At 35.4% G+C, this 22628-nt stretch overlaps 1 protein-coding gene across 1 annotated transcript in view; it reads right to left on the bottom strand.

Annotated features, from left to right (window-relative positions):
* The window catches only part of LOC106133003 (kinesin-like protein Klp10A), a 60913-nt gene that overhangs the window by 28858 nt on the left and 9427 nt on the right, over positions 1–22628 (bottom strand). Inside the window, exons 2-3 of the mRNA XM_060948327.1 lie at positions 13462–13652; positions 7636–7672 (exon numbers count right to left, since the gene is read on the bottom strand). Of these exons, the coding sequence (XP_060804310.1) occupies positions 7636–7672; positions 13462–13652 (228 nt within the window). The remainder of the gene's footprint in view (positions 1–7635; positions 7673–13461; positions 13653–22628) is intronic.

Raw genomic sequence — 22628 nt, 5'->3', positions numbered from 1 at the left:
CAGTTTTGCGCAGGCTTCTTCTTGATTTTACTAGATTTATACGTAGTGTTAATAAAACAGGGATATCTTTTAATTATACGCCATAGTTGGCTTATTCTTGTAGTTCCTGATGTTGAATTACTTCTTTGTAACGATTAAATACGTATATCATCAAATATTGCGTGGTCAATGCTAGATCTCTTTAAGAGTTATTTTGCGTTACAAAACCAAGAAGTAGATATTTTTATCATATTAATTTGAAGGAAATCACTGTAAAATGATTACCATGTACACATTTACTTCAAATTCGCAGTCATTATAATCGAATTTTCGTCATTACTTGCCTTATCAGCAGGTATGACATCATATTACTCTAAAATCAGCGTAATAGTCGACCGTGACCTTATACTCGAAATGTCAAGTCATCAAGGTACGGTTAAAAGGGTAAATAAAAATAACTTACGACTATTTTAAGAGCAAGAAAGAAACTGTACATGAATTTTATGTACATTCGACCTAGGAGATACCTATACCACCTCGCCTTGAGTGGTCTCCTGGAGGTGGCCCGAGATACCTAGATCCACCATACTCAAAACACGCTCCCTATGTACCTACTGAAATAAGTTTAAACTCTTTCTGGTCTTTTGATAGAAAAGTGTGTGAAATGGAGAAAAGTTAATTGCTAAAGACTTTGGTTTTGTAATAATGTGAAATTATAAAATTTATTTAACGGTGCTTCAGGCTATAAAACCAGATTATAATAAAAAGTAAGCAAGTACTATAAATAAATTTACATTCAAACTTGTATGTATTTGATGTACAGTTTATACTGCCTATACCCAATCCTATAGACATAAGAAGATGGAAAGTTGTAAACAAAACAAGTACATAAGTAACAATGAAAGGTATAATTAGATACGCTGGTTACACCAGCATCTAAATTAGTGGGGACCTTTTGACCCAAAAGATGAGAGATAATAAAGATGGACCGACGCGAATTGCAGCACAAATGAACAAGCATGCAAATTCCGCCTACCGCCACAATCCATAACTAACGTTCCTAAATCAAGATAGTATTACGAAATGGAGCCTTATATACTGAGGACTACTAATATCCTACTACTATTATCCTACTACTATTATCCTACTACTATTATCCTACTACTATTATAAAGGCGAAAGTTTGTATGGATGTATGGATGTTTGTTACTCTTTCACGCAAAAACTACTGAACCGATTACCATGAAATTTGGTATGTAGGTAGCTGAAGACCCAGAATAACACATAGGCTACTTTTTATCCCAGAGTTCCCGCGGGATTGATAGGGTTTCCATGCGGACGAAGTCGCGGGCGGCCTCTAGTAGTTCATAAAGTTGCCACAAGAGATGATCACTTTATTCAGGTCAGATTATGAAAAATGAATAGATTCTTACAAGAAAATTCTTAAAATTTTAACCATCGTCATCTACAGAAAACAAAGTCGCACCAGAAAATCAAGAGACCAAAGTTGATGAAGAAGAACACGTTATATCAATATGAAACAACAATGAAAATATCGAGGTCGCTGAAGACATAAGGTCATTAGCCAACGCCTACGCCGCGACCTGTCTGAATCAGTCGGTGCTATATCCTGACAAAAACATTGTTTTGATGTGTCCTATGTATGGGTGAATGACCAATAAATAAACTTTTTGTATAAATGAGCAACAAATGTAGAATAGTACAATCGTTATTATAAACCATAGCCTAATAGATATACCGCATGAAAAATATGTGACTTTTATGCAGATATGACAATTGTATTAAACACAATTTGGCTTTTGATAGCCAAGGACAAACACGTTTTGTCATAATTCTAAATATGTTATTAATTACTAAATAGAACACCCACGACTGCCGGAAGGTCAAAAAATTTTACATACATACAATCACGTCTTTATCCCGTGCAGGGTAGACCGAGCCAGCAGTCAAAAGACTGGGCCACGTTCAGCTATTTGGCTTTAAGATAGAATTGAGACTCAAATAGTGAGACAGGTTGCTAGCCCATCGCCTAAAAGAAGGATCCCAAGTTTATAAGCCTATCCCTTAGTCGCCTTTTACGACATCCATGGAGATGGAGTGGTCCTATTCTTTTTTCTATTAAGGCACCAAAAAATTTTTGACTAAAAAAACAATTCTACGACAAATCACTTTTCAAGTCAACAACAAATCCTGCAGATTTATTACCATCGAGGACGCTTTACAAGAAAACCTTAGGCAAGGAAGCGACAAGAGAAGGTTTTATCATATCAATTTGTAACAGAAACTTTCTCGTCTGCACTATCAGTATGCGACAATGGTATAGAAATTTAATTCCCTGAGGGCTGATACATCGTACAGAGAAAAATGTCCATATCACATTGTAATAAGACCCAAAACGGCTTCAACATCGACACAGACAGGCAAGGGGGTTGAACTTACGGCCTACCGGTCGGTTAGTCCGCCTTGGCGGCTGCAAATGCGGCTGAGCGCATCTCTCGTACAACACTGGCATGATATAAATCCAACAATATATATTTCAAAATCTTTAGATTAAATTAAAGGTCAGGTTCACAGCACTATTGTGTGTAATCCATTGGTCGATTTGAATTTGGAACACCGGTGCCAGCCAGTGTTGTGGTACACGGCCGAGCGCACACTGTCCGCGCGCCACCGCCAGCCTACACTTATAGCGGCCGATCAAACTAACGGAGCCCTGCTGACCGCCCCATGTAAAATTCACACAACCCCAAAACACCACACGCCACCACCACGTGCCTAGTTATGATGGGAATCAAAAAATTATGGCGGTAGTGCGTAATATTTACGTTAAAACACAGAATTAAAATAATGTACAAAACGGACAAACACACGCTCCAGAAACTCAAGATTTACACGATCGTATCATACGTCACAGATACAAAAGAGAGATGGCATAAAAGTGCTAATAAGCTCACTGAAAAATGCGTGACGCAAATATTGGTGTGTGTGTGTGAGTGAATCTCATTGTTTTATTAGTGTTAGTGATACGGTGTGTCCAGGATGTGGTTGAGGGAGAGAGAGCTGTATATATTTATGATTTTGAATTGATGATAGATATGAAAAAAAAGCAAATAGGAAACAATCTCAGGCAAAAAAGAACATACGAACAGCCTTTCCGAACGACCTTTCTTTTAAAATCTTGATTTACTTGAGACATCCTTATTAAGACAACAAGACGATTATTTATAGTCGTAAGAATGTGATCTTAAATAAGCAATCGTTGTACTTTAAGCGGAAGAACTGTGCAGAATTATGCAGGGATAGTGGCAAGTAGAAATGTGTAGTCACTGCCTACCCCGCCGAGAAAAATGCGTATTTTTTTGAGCACTTCAAAGCAAGACTATCGATATTATACTAACAAAAATGTATCACCAGTATCTCACTAACTGCATGAGCAAAATAGAAGGTACCAATATTCATTTATTTAAACTTTATTGCACAAAATAAAAATGTAAAGGACATTTGGCGGACTTAATGCTAGAAGCATTACATATCTACCAGTCAACCATTGGGTCATATTAGTGCAAATTGATCCACAAAGACACAAATTGATCGGTCTTGATGATTATGGTCATAATACCGTAGAGGTGTCAATGACAGTGGAGCGTGAAACAGTTAATGAAAGGATATCACGCCACGTTGATGAGCCTGGACAATAAATTGCTATTTATTTAAGTTTTTTTGAAGAATTTATAAACGGTATATGTCATAATGTCAGACCAAATAATAGAATGGTAGAAAAAGGCTTCAAATTTGTAGAATGCAGATTTTGACGCCAGCAATTCAAGTCTACAGTCAGCGCTGTATTTAGAATAAAATTTTGTATTGAATTCATCATTTATATTATCTTACAAAAACTTGTTCTAACAAAACATAAGTCAATAGAAATGACGATTGTTACTTGTGAATCACAGATAATATGTCTATCGCATTCGGGACGTAAAGTAGTGATAAACGAATGTTCATTGCACTAAAGCAGATTGTCCTACCTGCTTGTAAATCATAAAATCTGTCTATGGCAATATAAAACATCAGAGCATTGCCCTCTCCTATCGCGCTGGCGCTGGGTTCACAGGTTAGGCGTAGTGGTATCATTTATACGGACTGTGAGAAACAACAGGTTTCTTGATATATAGGTCAGATGCGAATGCGATGCTTTAAACAATAGGATATAAATTAGTATTGATGTTAAAATATGTCTAAATAAGCGATGAGAAAAAAACCATAATAATCAAAACCATATATCTCATAAGCCTCCAAAAAAGTTAAACGTGGACACAAGCCCAACGTAGAGATACAGTACTTTAATAAGGCATTAAGACAACATATATGCGGTACTGGCATTCAAAATAATGAAACTTACATCGCACTACGTGGTAACGCTATTTCAGGGACCAAACATTTACCTGTTATACATTCATTTGAGCTATAAATAGTTTAAGTGTTTGTAGAATCGGAAATTGTGAACCATAATTAATTACATGCTAATTGAATGTTGTAACTTAACGTGTACACCGGATATACATTTTGGGTCGGGAACGGCCTTCGCAAGAGCGCAATGTCAAGATCGAATTAGCATTCGACCGTGACCCGGCGAATGTCCACTACATTTGAACATAAATATTCGTCATGAAAAAATTCTGCCAACGTTGCGATGAAATTAAATACTACTGGCATTAAATTTGCATGGAAGAAAATAACTTTGAATAAATGCGGAAGGTTGAAAAGGCAAGTAAAAATGCATCTTATGTTAATCGAGGAAACACGATGCGAAGAACAGAACAGACATTACATAATGTGCTTTTTTCTTTGGGAGTACTTAATGTTTTTCTACATTTTAAGGTGTTTGTGGAAAAATTGAAAAGTAATAGATACGTTTTAAACTGAAGCAAGAAACAACTGACACTGTGAGATTTACAATTACAAATTATAAAGAAAAAGAACTGATATAAATGCTCACGCTTTATATACCTCCGATAATACTTATAATTAAAGCGATGATATTAATGGCTTACGCAGCAAACTCAGATATTAATATAATATAGGATCGATAGTTAACACGGCTCACGAAATTCCATATCAGATAGCTGCCACGGCGGCAGTCATCAAGCTAATAGGTTAAGTTTAAGATAAGCGTCGACACAAATTAGTTCCTTCCTTCCACCGGAGCTGGGTTTAATTAAAGAGAATTTAAGGTGACTGGAGAGAATCAATTTGAAGGTAATTGAAAAGGAACAGTTTGTAAAAAAGTTTTTGTATTAAACAGCCATTATAAAATAAGCTGATATTTGGTAGTACAAAGAAATGAAACTTCTGAACTCTCCATCTGGTAATTTCATTTTGATTAGTTAGGAGAAAGGTTAAAAGGTCAAATTCATTAGTAAAACTTTTTTGGTATACAAAGTCAAGATGACGGACGATGTCGAAAAAAAAATCAACAATCAATCAACCTTTGTTAAAAAAACAAAGAAATAAATTACATAACTAGTTAAAAGAAACTTAAAAATTCAACAAAGGGTAGTGCGTGCAATTAACCTTACTTTCAGTAGAAGATGTTGATGAAGCATAGCTCAATCGTCGCCAAATTAGAATTACGTAAGTGATTGACGCAACCGGCGTAGAATGCGGGCGGCACGCGAACTGTGTTGTGTAGCGGAAACGTAGCCAGATACCAGGTGACAGTAATGCGGGCAAAGAAATCTTAATTGGGGCAAAGACGAAATAAAAATTATAAAAATATATTCCTAACAAAGAATCGACATATTCAAAATCTCCGTCAAATTCTATGTAGGTACATAATAGAGAAATTGCAAGTGAAGCAAAAATAGTTTTGAAAAAACCTTATAATAAATGACACTGAAATAGCAATTTCACTAACCTAGTCAGATATAAAAGTGAAGTAAATATAAAGGTGAAAGTCATGCGGGCAAAAAATAATGAGAGATTGCGTCTCACTTAGTGTCGACTAGTAAATACCCGTTAAATCTTAAATTTAAGACGATTTTTTTCAAGAGATAAATGAAGCGAAGAGCAAGTGGGAAATTACTACCTACTTTAAAAAATCAGTCATAAAAGATGAATAAGGCTAAACCTCGCAAAAATTTGGCATATTGAATGAAACGAGAGTAGCAACGTCACAAGTTTGACAAAATAATGTCGTGAACATGACTGATTAATTGATAACTCATAATAAATACAAAGTAACTTCCGCACCGTCATGAATGATAAGATTTCCGTGGATGATGACACAATTAATACGACACAAGATTCCCAAAGCATCATCAAAGACCAAACAAATAAGTCCATTATAATTTTGAATTCATATCCTGCCATAGCACGACACGACCAATGTAAGTACACTAACCGCTAAATAAACATCACGGTTACATGTACCAATGTTTAATTACAGGGGAGTTCATGTGACACGATTGTGGTGGGGTCGTCAACCTCAAGAATCCATCAATGTCATCAATGTCTCTGAATTGTTTTCAAATACCTATCATGCAAGACTCGTACTGGCCCTCAAAGAAGGCTATACACTAAGTTTACTCGAGTCAGTTCCGATTAAAGATTCTATTCTACAATTATAAATATCGATTTACGAATCATAATACTTTGCCAAATCTGACCTACTGCCGAAGACTCCTTTATCAGTGCAATGACCTACCGCAACGTCATCTTAATTGATCTTACTGATCAATATAGCATCAGGTGTCGGGAAAATGTCAATAAAAATAGTACTGATAAGCTAACCTATTTATTATGAAATTTATATAAAGAAATGAATTCATCCACTCATTGACCAAAAAAATTATCATGAATGAATTCTTTATGACAACAATGGACTATTTTCGCGCACCCATCCACCTGTACTAAGTAGTGACCCGAGACCGTTGACCCGATGCAGACTATGTCCATCTTTGTCCATCAGTATATCGAAAAAAAGAGACAGACACAGATTCACGTTTAGGTTCATGGTTGGTGAATCATCGCGTGATGGGAACAATGTTGGAGTGCCCCCGTTTGGATTATCAATATTTTGGGCTAAGGTGTCGATTGATCGAAGTTTTTTCACCTTTTTCATCTTGGTATACATTATGTGCCGTGAGGCGAACTATGGAATTCTAATACACATTTTGATAATGATAATGTCCTCTTTTCCCATGTTCTAGTACTCACACGCAAGACTAATACCAACACTACCTTAATAATTAACTTCAATTTAATTTCATTACATCCTAATAGAAAAAAAAAACACTTAAACAGCTTTGCCCACTTTTGGCAGACCAACACAAGGCGTCTATTTATCTTTGTTGGTTATTTTTAACATTACTGAGTGACACATGTTAGCATCTTCTGAATCACGAATGTAACTGAATTGTAAACAAAGGGATAATAAACCAACGTCCTTATTTAGATCATACGAAGGCATGTAGTTTCGTAATAAGCGGTACATTTTTAACTCAAACTTTATTGCGTTCTTCTTATATGACACACAGTCTTATAATTCTTTTATTTGCTATCAAGTATCGCAAAAAATTATAATGAGTAATGAAAGCTGTATTATTAATAATATTTCAAAGAACATTAACTCACCTTTCGTTGCCACTGGAATCGATTGCCGCGTCATATCCTAAAACGGAAAACACAAATTAATAATAATGCATTACAATATTGCTCAACGCAAAATAATACATCAAGCGGGAGATGCAAGTAAAGAACTATTTACAGAAGTCCTTTAACCCGAGGGTGCGAAAGAGAAGGAATATTTTCAAGAGGTGACTAATATTCCAGAAGTGGATGGGTGTTGACACAACTGTCTTCAGTGGAACACCGGAAATGATTAAGGCTGTAATAGAAAATGTTCATGTCCTAATGCCCGCATTGGAAAATGTCCCGATTAGGCGTTTCAAAAATCATCGAAGTCCACGTAGCGAATGCGGGTTAATGTATTGTTACGTAAACTAATATGTTGAATGTGGTTACATTACAGTTACAAAAAAATGGCAGTTACTTGGTAACAAAACAATCATTTATTGTAAATAAAACACACATAGCACTGCAACTGACAAGATAAAACGCAATAAAATAAAACTGATATAAAAATAAAAACATCAAAATTTGCAAATGTTTACTGATACGATTTAACGTATTAGTATTTTGAGTATTGATATTGAACTACAAAAAATATCATACCAGAACATTACGACATCTAGAGCAAAGCAGTTACAACAATTTTAAAACAGAAAATTATTATTTAAAATCAAATGAATAAAATTTGCTTAATTACAATATCTATAGACAAAACTTAAAAAGTATTAAGTTCAAAGTCCTTAAACATGGCATGTTTAATTTAGTTTTCTTTTAGTAACCATTCTACAGGCGTGATTCGCGTGATGGTTGAAATTATTGCGCTATCACTATCAATTTCCATTGGAAGTATTGTTAATCGATGTTTCTATTTAATTGTCTCATGTTTGCTTTTAATGGTCACATTTATCTTGCAAATAATCTGCGCAAAAAGAATGAGATTCATTGTCCAAGTCATCAATAAACACCAAACATTTGCCGATGCTTTGATTACCGAATTGGATACCCTATTATATTGACACCCTAATTCTTCATTTTACTCTATACCTTTTTATTTAACTTTCTTGCTCTCGCGTCTACTTTAGCCTTCTCTATTAATAGTCACATGTACAAAATATACAGCATTATTTAATTTTTAAATAATAAAACCACTATGAAATTATTTAAGTTAGGGCCGAATTAAAATTCAATTTTATCAGTAATTATTCCCTAGCACAGTCCGTTAGCAAAGCAGATTAGAGGTCTTACAAGTTAATGACTTGTTACATAGAATGCTATTTGAATCATTTGCATGCCCACTGTCCTTGTCGTGGTTCTGTTATTATGTCAGTTCAATATTCCATGATATAATAAAATGATGTTCTCCTTGTACAGTTTCATCTTGACGAGTGCAGTAATGTGATGTTGAAGATAATTGGAGGCGTAAAACTAAATTTATTTAATATTATCTAACCGCATCTTAGAAATATATGTTGAAGACATTCTATGAAAGTCGCTTTTGATTTTTATACAATTAAAAGATAAGACTTCAGAAACAAATGAAACTCAACAATTTTCTAAATTATTCACAGTTATCTCAAAAAATAAAGTTAAACACAGATCCTAAATTGGTAACATCAGTATAAAGCGAATTAATTAACGACGAGACGATCCTTGCAAAAGAAATTGCAGCCTTCGTAACTATTACCCTAGTTGTAATCGCATTTGTTATTCGTAACTATGCAAATGGGCCTGGAACTGATATAATCGCATCTTTTAGATAAGCGGTTAACTAGGTTGATAGTGCAGATTTATTCATTGCAGGCATTGCTTCATGCATTGAAACGCCACTTGTATTACGACTAGTTACGTGGGAAATTTTATTATTATTGATCTATACTACAGTACATAGTCGCTTCTTCACTGGTCTGCCAGAAGTCATTAAAATTTAAAGCCTGTAATTTATTATTATTTTATTTTAATTTTACTTCATACGCAGCAAAAATTATTTTAGGTAATCTCATTTCGAATAATCTTTCCCACACAATTATGCTGAAGAAGGAAGAAACCATTTAAACTTAAATGTAATATATATAAATTTAAAATATAAATACCAGGCCACAGACTATAGCTAGAAGTTTTATTGACCGAGATTCAGTCGTCTTTTATCTCCAGCCTATTGTTTCTAGAGTCTAGCTAGGCACTCAACGTCATTTGAAAGCTATCTATTGAGAGAAAGTTATTTTTCAAGGGCAAGCTATAATACCATTTTCTTTAATATAATTTACAATAACTGCAAGGTCTGAAAGAGACATGCGATACATAAATATGCGGGATGCTAATTACGCAGAACGAGTTAGCCTCAAAGTAAGTTCGAAAGGAGAGAGAGAAAGTGGTGTTGCAATTGTCGAATTAACATTAATATAATTGCCTTGAAAACAGTAATCAAACTCGAAGCTATTCCAACCAAACAATATGGGCTACTTTCCAATACAATACATCACACTACCTATAGATTAGATTAATTACTAAATTCCTCAATGTACTGTCTAACTGTAATATATAGTCGTCTCTAAATGGCTTCCCGAAATCGCTGTAATCTATTCCAGGAGACTGGGCGCCCATTCAGGACAATTTAGCCGCTAATGACTGCGGGGCAAAAAGTATGAAGTCGTCAATGTATATGAGAGAATATACTAGAAAATAGTTTTAAAACTTAAATGGTTTATAAGTGAGTAAAACATATGTTCAATTATGCATTATAATGGCAAATTATATTATTAATAAATAATTAATGATTACTTGATCATAACCTTCATAAATCAGATACATACATATAGTCACGTCATATTGTTTAGTAGGTGTGCAATATCTTATCAATAAACGCACGCAGGACAGATAACATTTTAGAATGTGACAATATCAGATTAATTCCTGAACAATGAACTTATGCATAAGAACAAATTTACTATCTATGTTTTGCTATTTATAATGGTTGACTTCATCATATCCGTGTTTCGAGTATTCTTTGAGTTTTGTACTCATTTCTCGATTTTCTTCGAGCTGATGTCATAAATAACTGCAAACTATCGAGTGCAACATTACTTGATTTTAATTATATTTAATACAGAATATAGATCACATGAGAAGTCCTTAAAAGAATATTTTCTAGACAACATAGAAATAAAAGTATTATAAACAAAAACCACTATTATAACAATGCAAATTAAATAATAAATTAACAAAAGTGCTAACAATATACAGTACACGCTAAGTATACAAAATCGATCGGATTGAGTTTTTGTCTGGTATGGAAAAATCGATTGTGTGTTGGGAAATCGATTCATTGTGTTTTGTAACTGTAACCACAGACACATGCAAACAGAATACTACGAGTATCGTGAAAATATTATGGTCTGTCATTACAAGAAATCTGGTTTCGTTTTTTTAATCTGAGCAAACGATTAATTTTTAATTATTTATTAAGTTCACCAACAGGTTACATGATATAAACCTTTACAAAAAATATTACATTTAGTGTACTAGCGTATAACCCAATTTATGGGTTACACAGCAATCTAGTATGTCAAAAGATCACTATTTGATAAAAACAGAATTACACTACAAATAAACTCAGAGGAACCAATTACAAAATCTCAATCCACAACTGAACCTTTAATAAGCTTCTGTGCTGAACGTGGTCGTGAGCAACTTAATCGAAAAGTGTCGGAAACATTCAAGTCAAGAGTGAACTCGGCACGGGCTGTATCGCCTGCGCTTATTGGTCGAGGGTTACCAACTAGCTTAAATAATTTATGTGTACAATGGCTGCAATCAGTGCATCTTTGTCTGTCAACCTGTCTTTTTGGACCCAATTGACATGATTTATTTGATCTGCTATGAGAATTAAGAGAGATATCTTCTTATTAATTGACGAATACTTGAAATTTTTGTTTCTGCTACATCGAAAAGCACGAAGACGTGAAAAATTTTCGATGGCTACTGATTACATAAAATTAAAAGTTGGTAACTCTTCAACCAAGTGGTAGGGGTGCTTGAAACGTGCTTGACTGTACCGATCTAGAGTTGCGCACGGGCAGCGTGTGCCCAGACTCGCCAGCGCCCTCGCCGTCGCCCTGCAGGAATCCACCGTCGTCCGACGACGAGCCCGACGGATCCTTGCCGCCATGACAAACAATCACGTGCCAATCATAAACAAAGGCCGGTGAAAACAAAATAATTTACACCTGTTCTCATTTTAAAATGATTACTGGCCAGTATTTCTTAGATGATTCAAAATATAACCAACCTAATGTTTTATGAGACAAATCAATATTAGAAGTTGTTGTTGTATTTTTTTTAATTTAATTAAAATACGTAACTGGACGGTATAAGTGTGAATTATTTTGAAATCACTAGCCGAACACAGTGCAGCACTTACTGAATCCGCTGCCCCATCTTCAGAACCGGTCATATTTAAAACTAATAATAATGTTGGTGATTAACGTGTGTCCCTATTGTTCTAGTTCAAGTAGAAAGTGAAACTGGAATGCTAATACGAGCCAGCGTGGAAAATCGATGCGAATCGGTGTCCGGCATGCGTCAGACGTACCCATACAAGTTGTAAGGTCGTCCGGTCATCAATCATCATTTGATTGAGACGGCAAAGCACGCGACTTTATATTGGTAAACATTAATTATGTCAATGTTTACCTATTAAACTAAAAAACTATTTGTGTCTATGTTGCGTGTGTAATGAGCCGGTGCGCGTACCAGCGTTACCATAACAACAGTGCAGGAAGAAAACTAAATCTGTGATGCGTTCTCAACGCGTTACATGCGAAAGATCACCTGCCAACTGATGATATATGGGAACATTTTCTACATTTTCCTTTGTAAACTCGCATCAACCGAGGCACCTTGATCAATCCCATTCATTGATTTGATTCCACTGTCGGCACTGGCTTTACAAGCGCTTTCATTTCCAAATGCGCTTTTGCTAAATTATCGAGTTTTGCACTATGTTATCCATTTGTGTTGCAAATTGTTTATGGAAACAATAGGGCGTCATGAGCCAAGCACACATTCGCCTTTCGCGGATGACAGTTGAACTGTAGCTGGGTGTCGATTAGCGAGTTAGCAACGTGCTTCACGACCCAAACAATGAGAGTGGTCGCGGCTTGGTACGACTACTTCGCTGATCGATATAACTTTAAGCTGAATGTTAACGCAAAGTGATGGAGAATCGATTAAGTACCGATTTAAAAAAAAAAGTAGTGCATGCTTGCACTCAAGAAATTAGGTCGAACTGACCTTTGATATAACGACAGAGCAAGTGCCTGCACTGCGCACTTTTTAACGGCCCGGCAAACGTAAATCACGAGTTAATGCAAGGCTACCTGGAGTCAAGCTGAATTAACAGCACTTTAATTAATTTACTGGCCGGTTCCTTACAAGTTGGAATTAGTACAGTTAGCAAATGGATCTAAAACTGTTATAATCACAACACTACGTGGTATTACTTTGGCCTGTAGTGAAATTATTAGTTCTGATTTTTCACTACGAGTAAGCAAGCATTCGTGAGACTTGCATTAAATATGTTTAGCTTTACGTCAAAATTTCATGGCCTTACAAATTATTCATTTATGAAACCATCAACTTTCTCCAATGGACACGAATTTCCTCTTCCATATACAAATCAACTGAATTGAGTTTCATCAAAAGCTAATAGCAAATTTTAATAATGGACAATTTGTTGAAAGTTCATACCACAATGTCAGATTTTGAACTAAACTTGTCTTAAAAATCTTAACCGATGGTACCAGGAGATTATAGGTGATCAAGAGTTCTTACCCTGGCGAGTTTATTAGGCATAGGTTGTAGATGGGGCGTGTGGTGTCTCGGGCCGGCCAGCTCGGGGTTGAGGGCCAGGATGGCGTCGATCTCCACCTCCTTGCCCTTGGTCTCCCCGCGCTCGTACCATTCCACTGTGACGGACCGCGTCTCTTGGTTGACACCGGACACGATAGCGGAGTGAATTCGCCCTGGAAATAGATACATATAGGAATATAAATTTGAGGAGGAAAGATTCGTTTTTGATAAGGAATATAATAAATGCAAAGCTGACAAAATATATTTTGAAGAAATTTGGCATAATCTCATCCTACACCTTCGAGAAAGTGAGTAATTTAAGTTACAGCTACTTGTAAACTTGACATTTTAACGAGCTTAATACCAGTTATAATAGATCTTAAAGAAACGGCAAAATATGAAAACTATCCCGCCTAAGGGCAAGGTCGGCGACCTTCCGCACACAAGCGATGCGTGTGCGTCCCCTTTATTATTGTTTCACGAAACAGAGATCAACACGGCAGGCAATTTCTTTCTTCTGACATTCTATGCGATTCTCAGCTCTACACCACGAGGTAATAAAAACCATTCATAAATAGAGGTGGTCTGTTTAACACGTGGTTAGGCCGCTGATGGTGATAATTGTTTAAATTATAATAAAGAATATGTAAACAAAAATGTATGAATGGATATTTCCGAAGAGGTTTCCGGTAAATCATAACCAATCACAATTAATTAATGGTAAGAACTAAGAGAATGATAGAACTTAAAATACATACAGTAAAACAAAGTTCGGAGAAATAGTATCTGAGGATCAAATACCAGCCTTAGTTTAAAGATTAGTAGCTATGAGTTACAATGGACCAATCAAAACCTACAGTCTAGTGCAATAGTTAGTATGGATAATGTATATTATCTAACAATTTGCGCCATCAAGAGCCATCACCAGATGGACCAATAAATGTTGTAGACATGTAATGCTATCAACAATCATCACGATCTGAAAGCGCACAGATTTCGCAATTGATGCAGATTTTACGACACATTTTAAAGCTATGAGTGTGTAATAAAATGGTGATCAAGTCCGTCAGAGTAATCATAAAGCGAGATTCGCCAGTCGTAAAACGCCGGACATGGATATATAACCAATGGAATATCATCTTAAAACGAAAAATATCCGATATATTTTTGAAGTAGAGACAAAATAGAAAGAGGCAGATGTATTTCCATTCTTTTGTACATATTTTTCTTTTTGGTGTAATTAGATAAGAGTTAGATGCAAATACGTTTTAGACAAGAGAGATGGGTACGGAAAACTTTCAAGGTCATCTTTCCTATCTGAAGCTAACATGAGTATTTTATAAGTTCCTTGGCGCCCACTTATTGAACACACACCAGTCGCTATGGTTACGCTCCGTGCTTCGCCGAAAGTGGAACGAAACCGAAATGCCGAAACAGAAGCAAAAAACAACCGTTATTGGAAATATATCAGTGACGTGCAGATTGTTAAACTCATAGGCTTCTGCGTTGATAGGCTGTTGACGTTCTTGTACCGACTACTGCTAAATGTTTACCAATAATCCAGAAATAACTAGCCGGAATAGTTATTCTGAATCGACTCAACAAACTTACTATAAATTACGAATACGTTAAATGCAACACTTAAAGTTTTAAAAGTATTAATAACAATATGAGTATAAAATGTCTCTAACTTATGTTATAGGTGTAAAGTAAAATATAATAATAAGTTAACAAAGCAAGGTTCTTAGCTCTTGCAAACAAAAACCTTGAAGCCACATAATATACATATTCAAATTAGACTAAACAGAAAATAGAATATATGAGACTATGTATGAATTATGAGGGCGATCATCACAACGGCTGTATTTAGATCTAGTAAGAATAAAAGTTAGCCACTTAAATTGGTATTTTAACTCAAGTTAGATAAAAAATGGACGTCTCAAAATATAGGTGACAAAATGTGGCACAAACTACGGAAAAAATACGCAAAAAAACGTCGATAAAAAGGCTAAATCTATTGGCACGAGTTGTTCACAAAAGAATTGGTTTATTCGTCGACGATAAGAGCGAATGAAAAACTGTTATGTGGAGCGCCGACACCGAGGTTTCAGATTCAACAACAACTTTCAAATTCTGAGCAGTGACAGTCGATGCAAATCAAACAGTAGGCAGTGTGGTAATTTAAATAACTTTTGGCAAATTTGCCACAACCGGTTCACGAGGCTGGTTAACAGTTTTGCTTATCTTGTTCATGATTTCATTAGCCAGTACTATAACTGTAGTTAAAACGGATTGTTTGAAATTGACAAGGCTATTTATTAATCAAGCTGCTGACTAGATATCAAATTTCGTACCCTGATACAACTATTAATAATTCTGTGCCTTAAAAGTTATAAATAAACTTTTATTACAGTAAATGCCAACAACAATTGATATACATAAAAACTTTTTAATAATCAATTGATATTCAATTGATTTATTTAAGGTTTAAATCTCTTCAGGTATTCATTGATGTTACAAGGATATTTATTTAATAAACAAATCATTTACATTTTTAAGCGATCCTAAGTCTGTATCATCTGGCGGAAAATTTGTGTACCAAAGTTATGATTCATGTAAGACAGGGGAATCGTACTTACATATTATTTTGCTTCTAAATGTGTAATTACAGAGTTTCTTTCTCCCATGCTATAAACTTGACCGTGGGAAATCTAATAGAAGACGCAGGTTTCTTTTCCTTTTACTCGAAGCTAATTACCGTTTGCAGTATGCGATCACTTTTTTGCTGTAACCATTAATTGTAAAACGTTGTAACAAGTCTTCATATTTATCGCTCCATTGATTTCAATCTTAGCTAATACGAGAATAAAGGTATCGACAGCGTAGCGAATGAAGAAATTAAAGACCCTTGTAAAATCTTTATTAATGACTCAAATGCGAACAATGTTATACGTTTCTATTGCAATATTCGTATGAATAGGAAACTTAGTATTTAAAAGGTAACAAAGATTGCAGGAGACTTCAGATTAATAATCAAGCTTTTACTAAAAACTTGGAGCCCCTGCAGTCACTTACAATACTATTACATGAGGAAATATTTTAAAATTAGCTCCTAAAGCAATGCGTTAACGGGTCAATGACACGCGCAGTGCATATTTCAAGACCGAATAAAACTACAACCAGCCAACTACGATCCCTTGCCTAAAACGAGTCCTGATATAAAGAGATCAAAGCGCATTGGTGTCATGGTACAACACTTTGGCACTTGGCCACGTCGTCCCGCGCCTAACGTTGGTATCTCAAGATGCGATCAGAGATCTAATTCTAGAGATATCCGGATATGTAATCGTATCATTGTCATCTTTAAGAAATTTTGAAAGAGTCATCTGAGATACTCATAGGTAGTTTTTGGAACTACCTAGAATGAAATTGAGGGCAGAGGTTCACACTAATCGCCGCGTTTTTGTTCCAAAAATTACACTTTAAATTTCCTACCCTAGCTACAACTTACATGTTGCTATCCTACCTAACATAATCTTAATTGCTGAATACCATCTCATCAGTAGTAAAGATAATATAAGTATCAATGTCATCAAGATAAACATTAATGCCATTGATGGTCATTCGCACTTCAACTCCGATGCTAATGACCGACTTATTATTAGCGCATTCGTGTTTCATTGGGTTTCGATGACGGCAGCCAGCGTAATCCAAGCACGGATTCCAGTTTGTCCCTATCTAGCTCGTCAGCTGTAAACCTGACCAGTACCGTTAGCTTTTTTGTATCAGCTTACATGAAACAAGTTGGTGTGGAGTGATAAATCTCGTCCATTGTAGGGTTTGATATTGAAAATAATATGTTATACTAGTCATCGATTAATCACAGTAAATTGAATTTTGAAACTACACAAATTAAAATTTTTTGGTACACCACAACCTGTAACACTTGAGTTCGATCGCCTAGAAAATCTAAATAAAAATGGTGAGTTTACTGTTGTTACTGCAATAACAAACAGGGCTGGAGAAACAGCTACAAATCTTATTTGCGAATATGATCAGCATACGACACGACAACGCAGAGTAACGACAATTTTGTTATCATGTTTGACCAAGATCTGCGTTCAACAAACATGAACCCTACAATAGTATATCCCGGGCTCTAAGGTCGAATTCGTGAAATGGCGCCTCGGGTCAATGCATCGCTTTCTCTGTAACCGTAGTTTACTGCCAATTATGGTCGTCCTATAGGTTCACATTGCTAGTGTATGGGCCAATTTAGTACAAATGCCCGTAGTCTGACTTTCGCGATAACAATCACGACGCTTAAGGAGAAAATAATAAGGGAGCAGGGCACTGTTTGCCCTAGACCGGTAATTATTTACTTTCTTGTTTGAAACAATACTATTCTATGTTATGATGGAGAAGCATTAAGGCAATACTTATCCTTCGGCTTTCACTGTATCCATCGATGTAATCACGACTTGAGGGGTAAGACAGAGCCAGCAGTCTTGAAAGACTAAGAGACCACTTTCAGCTGTTAGGCTTAATAATAGAATAGAGATTCAAATAGTGACAGGTTGCTAGCCCATCGCCAAAAAAAAGAATCTCATGTTTATAAGCCTACTATATCTATCTATATCCCTTAGTCGCCTTTTACGATCATCAATGGGAAAGAGCTGGAGTGGTCCTATTCTTTTTTGTTTTGTTTTGTTACATCTTACGTGCATTTTAATAACTTGAAGATTTTTTGGATATTTTCTACTGATATAATCATGCCAGGGAGTAATATTCGATTATTAAATCTTCTTTGTTAACGATGACCCAGAGTAAAATTCAATAAGAAAATATATTTTCGAAAGTTCACCCGCTTAAAGATTGTTGACATATTTCTTTCACTGCGTGAAAATGAGCGCCAAAATAGAAAAAGTAAATGGGTTAAGATGTTTTAATTTGGGTGCGTTTATTTTAAAGCGATGTGGAAAGATTCAATTTGAATTCTCTAGGCTATGAAGTCTAGATTATCATCAAGATCTCATTATTCCGTCACTCATAACTATAATATTAGTTGGTTTCCGGGTAAATTACATTTATTACATTTAAATTAATAAAAAATAACACATTAACTTGAACTAAGAATAATTAACACACCCAAGGTGAACGAGTTCTTCATTGTTATAAAAATTACTTAGTTCAGTAGCTCGTGTTCTAATTAAATTAATCGTTATTGTTTCATAAAGTAAACAATATCAAAAAGCATATTTTTATTTATTTACAGAAGATCATACCAATATGATAAACCTTATGCTGCCTTGCTTATTTATAAGTATAATATACAAAATTACAACACCGCAGATCATCAGTTTAATAGATCTGCTGATCCTATAGACACAATTTCTAATATCACCGCGTCGTGAATTCAGACTAACAAAATATTCATCCATCTATATTATCAAGTCTATATCCCTCGCGAGGAAGACACAGCCAGCAGTCTTGAAAGACTGATAGGCTACTTTCACCTAATGATAGAATTCAGATTCAAATAGTGACAGGTTGCTAGCCCATCGCCTAAAAGAAGAATACCAAGTTTATAAGATAACAAAATATTTTGATAATAAAAGCGTAGTATAAAGTGGTGCTATTAACCACGAAACCGAAAAGCATACATTATGAGGCGCTAAGCACGAAATTATCAACAAAACGGGAACCCAACCGACCGTTGTCCGTAGAAATCAATAACAATCAGTGTGGATTTATTTATAGGCAACGGCTTTTCGGAGTTGGACAAGGCAGGCCGCTGTGAGTCAGCAACGAACCGGTTGAGACCGGCTAGACTAGCGGCGCCCGCGCATTGCTGTGTTGCCATTGTCGGTCGCCAGTGTTGCCGTGTGCTGGCAAAATTGTACCAAGGCGAGCCAGTTCAAAAATTGGGCTGGTGTACCGAAATACTCAAATTTAAACTGGAAAAATGAGAAAGTTGTTACGTATTTATTTGTTTATGTAAAATATGCTAACATTTTGGCTTAATTTTAAAGATTTTATATAAAAGAAGTCACTGATGATAAATATTTAATGTCGCAAACGTATAATAACAGTTTAACAACGTGCTTGAAGGTATTTTGACTGATTGCTTCAAAACATGAATGATTAATACAAAATATCTTATACTGACGTTTATGTTCACACTGTGGACAAACCTCTGTGGTTTTTATCAGTGTTATTTTATATGTACTAGATATATTTAATTTTGATATATATTGTGAAACAAATTTAAAAAAAAAATGTGAACATATATCGATTCGTCCATATTTACCTAACGTGCAGTCTCTGTCATAAGTTGTGCTTAGGTCATTAATGTCAGCCAGCTTAGATTAAACAGATACGCGTGGATGAGATGAGACAATTAATTCGAGCATAAGCCTCAAATATTCTGTAAATTGAAAATCATACTTTCGTAAAAATTTAACACTTAAACATTTAAAATCTGTACGTGGTATTGGTTTATGTCATTTCCGACAGAGTAAAAATTGAATTTTGTAGTAATTCTTATATTACCTCTAGAAATGCGAGAAATTAGATATCTTACCAAACCAACAAACGCAAAGAGAAACAAACTACTCACGATGTTTCCTGATTCTGAATCGTTACTAACAAATCATCTTGAAACTTCACATTTTACTAGATTCCAACAATTAAACTGGAATAACGAACTCTCAGAATTCCCGTGCCAAGAATACCAATACTTGCAGGGTCATAATAACTCAAAGGAATGAAACAGTATCTGTTGTATTTCATTGGCTAATTGTATTACTTACGCTTTCTTGGCAGTCGGCACGCCTCTCTAATCTAAATCAATCTCTGGCCCGGCAACGCATTGATTCGTTATCGATACTATGCATTTTACGGAATCCGTTCTAATAGTTTTATGGTATTTGATCATTTCACAATAACAGGCATGAATTAAAAAAAAATCAATAGAAAGAAAGAAAATTAATTTTAATTCAAATCCACAACATTGATTCTCCATTCAATAATGTTATTTTTTCAGCAGAAACTTTAATAAAAGATTAGAAAGAATTTTTTTACATTAGTTAGTTTATGACTATCGATGAGGTTCCGATCTCAGGATTGATCGAGGTCGTCACTCCTCAATCCAACCATATTCTCTAATACGTGTCAGCATATCAGTTTCCCCCACGGGGACAATTGCAAATCAAATGCATACTGCAATGACGAAACATCAAGGACCAAATGCGTGTCATAATCTCAAACCGTATTGCACCGTTGGCCAGCCGGGGCCCGAGTCTGATGACATCAGCAGACGGAACCACTGGGGCACCCACGCGACGCCTACGGTCATAGAGCCTTGCTAAACCTTCGAGCTCGGGAGAAGACATAGTGTTGGACAGTTGGCGAAAGCGGACAGCAGATTGTGTATATAGTTTTGCAGATGATGTGAACAATATCTATACTAATATTATCAAGCTGAAGAGTTTTTTTGTTTGTTTGAACGCTCTAATCTCAGGAACTACTGGTTCTATTTGAAAAATTCTTTTTGCGTTGAATAGACCATTTATTGAGGAAGGCTTTAGCCTATATAACTTCACGCTGCAAATATAAGGAGCAAAGAAATATTGGAAAATGTGAAAAAAAACGGGGAAAATTATTCATCCTTGAGGGCTTCAATGATGCCCAAAACAACTAGGTATTACACGCGGACAAAGTCGCGGGCACAGCTAGTGTAAAATATGGAAGTATGCAGAGATTGTGGCAAGTGGGAAGATGTAGTCTATGCCTACCCCTCCGGGAAAAAGGCGTGAGTATATTTATGTTTGTATGATGTTAACGCTTATAATTGGCGTGATACTGATCCTCATAAATAGAATCCACAAGTATCAGAGAAGAAGCAAGAAAGAAGACTAAAATTTCAATAGGAACAGAGTGAAATATCCTATAACATAATGAAATATCCTATAGTGTTAGATGTATCTTGGTTCAAAGAAAGCTACAAAGAAACACTTTACGATCAAACCAACATAGCTAGTTAAATAAAGGCTTTAATATAAAGCGAGGTGACCTACGTAATATATGCGCAACCTTATTTTGAGGCGGCATACATATGCTCAATAAGAGACAAAATATGATTTTCCATTAGGTTATCTGCTCATGACTGACTTAATACGCTAATAGCATTTTCATCTTTTCTATTTATTTGTACCGGATTGTTAATAATCTGATCTTAAAAATTCACTTAAAATTTTTTAATCTTCCATCATTGTCTATATTAGGTTTATCATTCTTAATAACTAACATCACGCCGTATTCAAGAACTGCATCTTAGTTCAATGAATTACACAAAAAGTTATAACTTTTCAATACGGTGAGTTAGTTCTAGGAGGATTAAAGCAGAAAATAATTCTGAAAGGTGTGACATTCTTCCGCTAATCTCGAAGGAAAATCTATTACATCTTGGCGTAGGTGGCAACCGGCAGACGAAGGTTTCCAATTTCTGTTCAGTGATTGGTTCATTATAGTACTAGTTTGACATATTAAGGCGCCATGATTTGGAAACAAGGTCATAGTAGGATTTGAGTCTGTTTATTTATCTTGTTTTGAAGTAATTATTTGTATTACTTCTGTGACTGAATCAAATCTTTCAATAGCTACAAGTCTTCATTTTTTACTTACTATTATACTAAGGTTCCTTTTCTATCATATGCCATCATAATTAATTAACGTCTGATAAGTCAATACAATTTTCTCATGATAAACCATCTCCAAGAATCAAATAAGATCATCGGCACTAATTTCACTAACAAGTTGGCAACCGGTGATTCACACGCTAAAGACGGCGACAAACGACGTGTTACAACACGATAATAGATCCTGCAAACGGATTCTGCCAATTGAGAAACCAGTGTCGATGAACTGAAATCGACCACCGATATTCTAGGAAACATTAATGGCTCTTCTTTGACTTCTACCTTATGTACCTAAATTATTTTAGCTTACCGACGCTCTTCCAATAAATTACATTGTGAGGAAACTTGTAAAACCTCGACTAACGCCAGAGGGAGGGATCGTTGTCAAAATCAAAATCTTTTTCGAACTAGTTATCATATTATTCCCAAGAACAGTATTTACGAATATTT

Source organism: Amyelois transitella, chromosome 3 (genome assembly GCF_032362555.1).
Source record: "Amyelois transitella isolate CPQ chromosome 3, ilAmyTran1.1, whole genome shotgun sequence".
Lineage (NCBI taxonomy): Eukaryota > Metazoa > Arthropoda > Insecta > Lepidoptera > Pyralidae > Amyelois > Amyelois transitella.
This window is presented reverse-complemented; position numbering and strand designations above follow the sequence as displayed.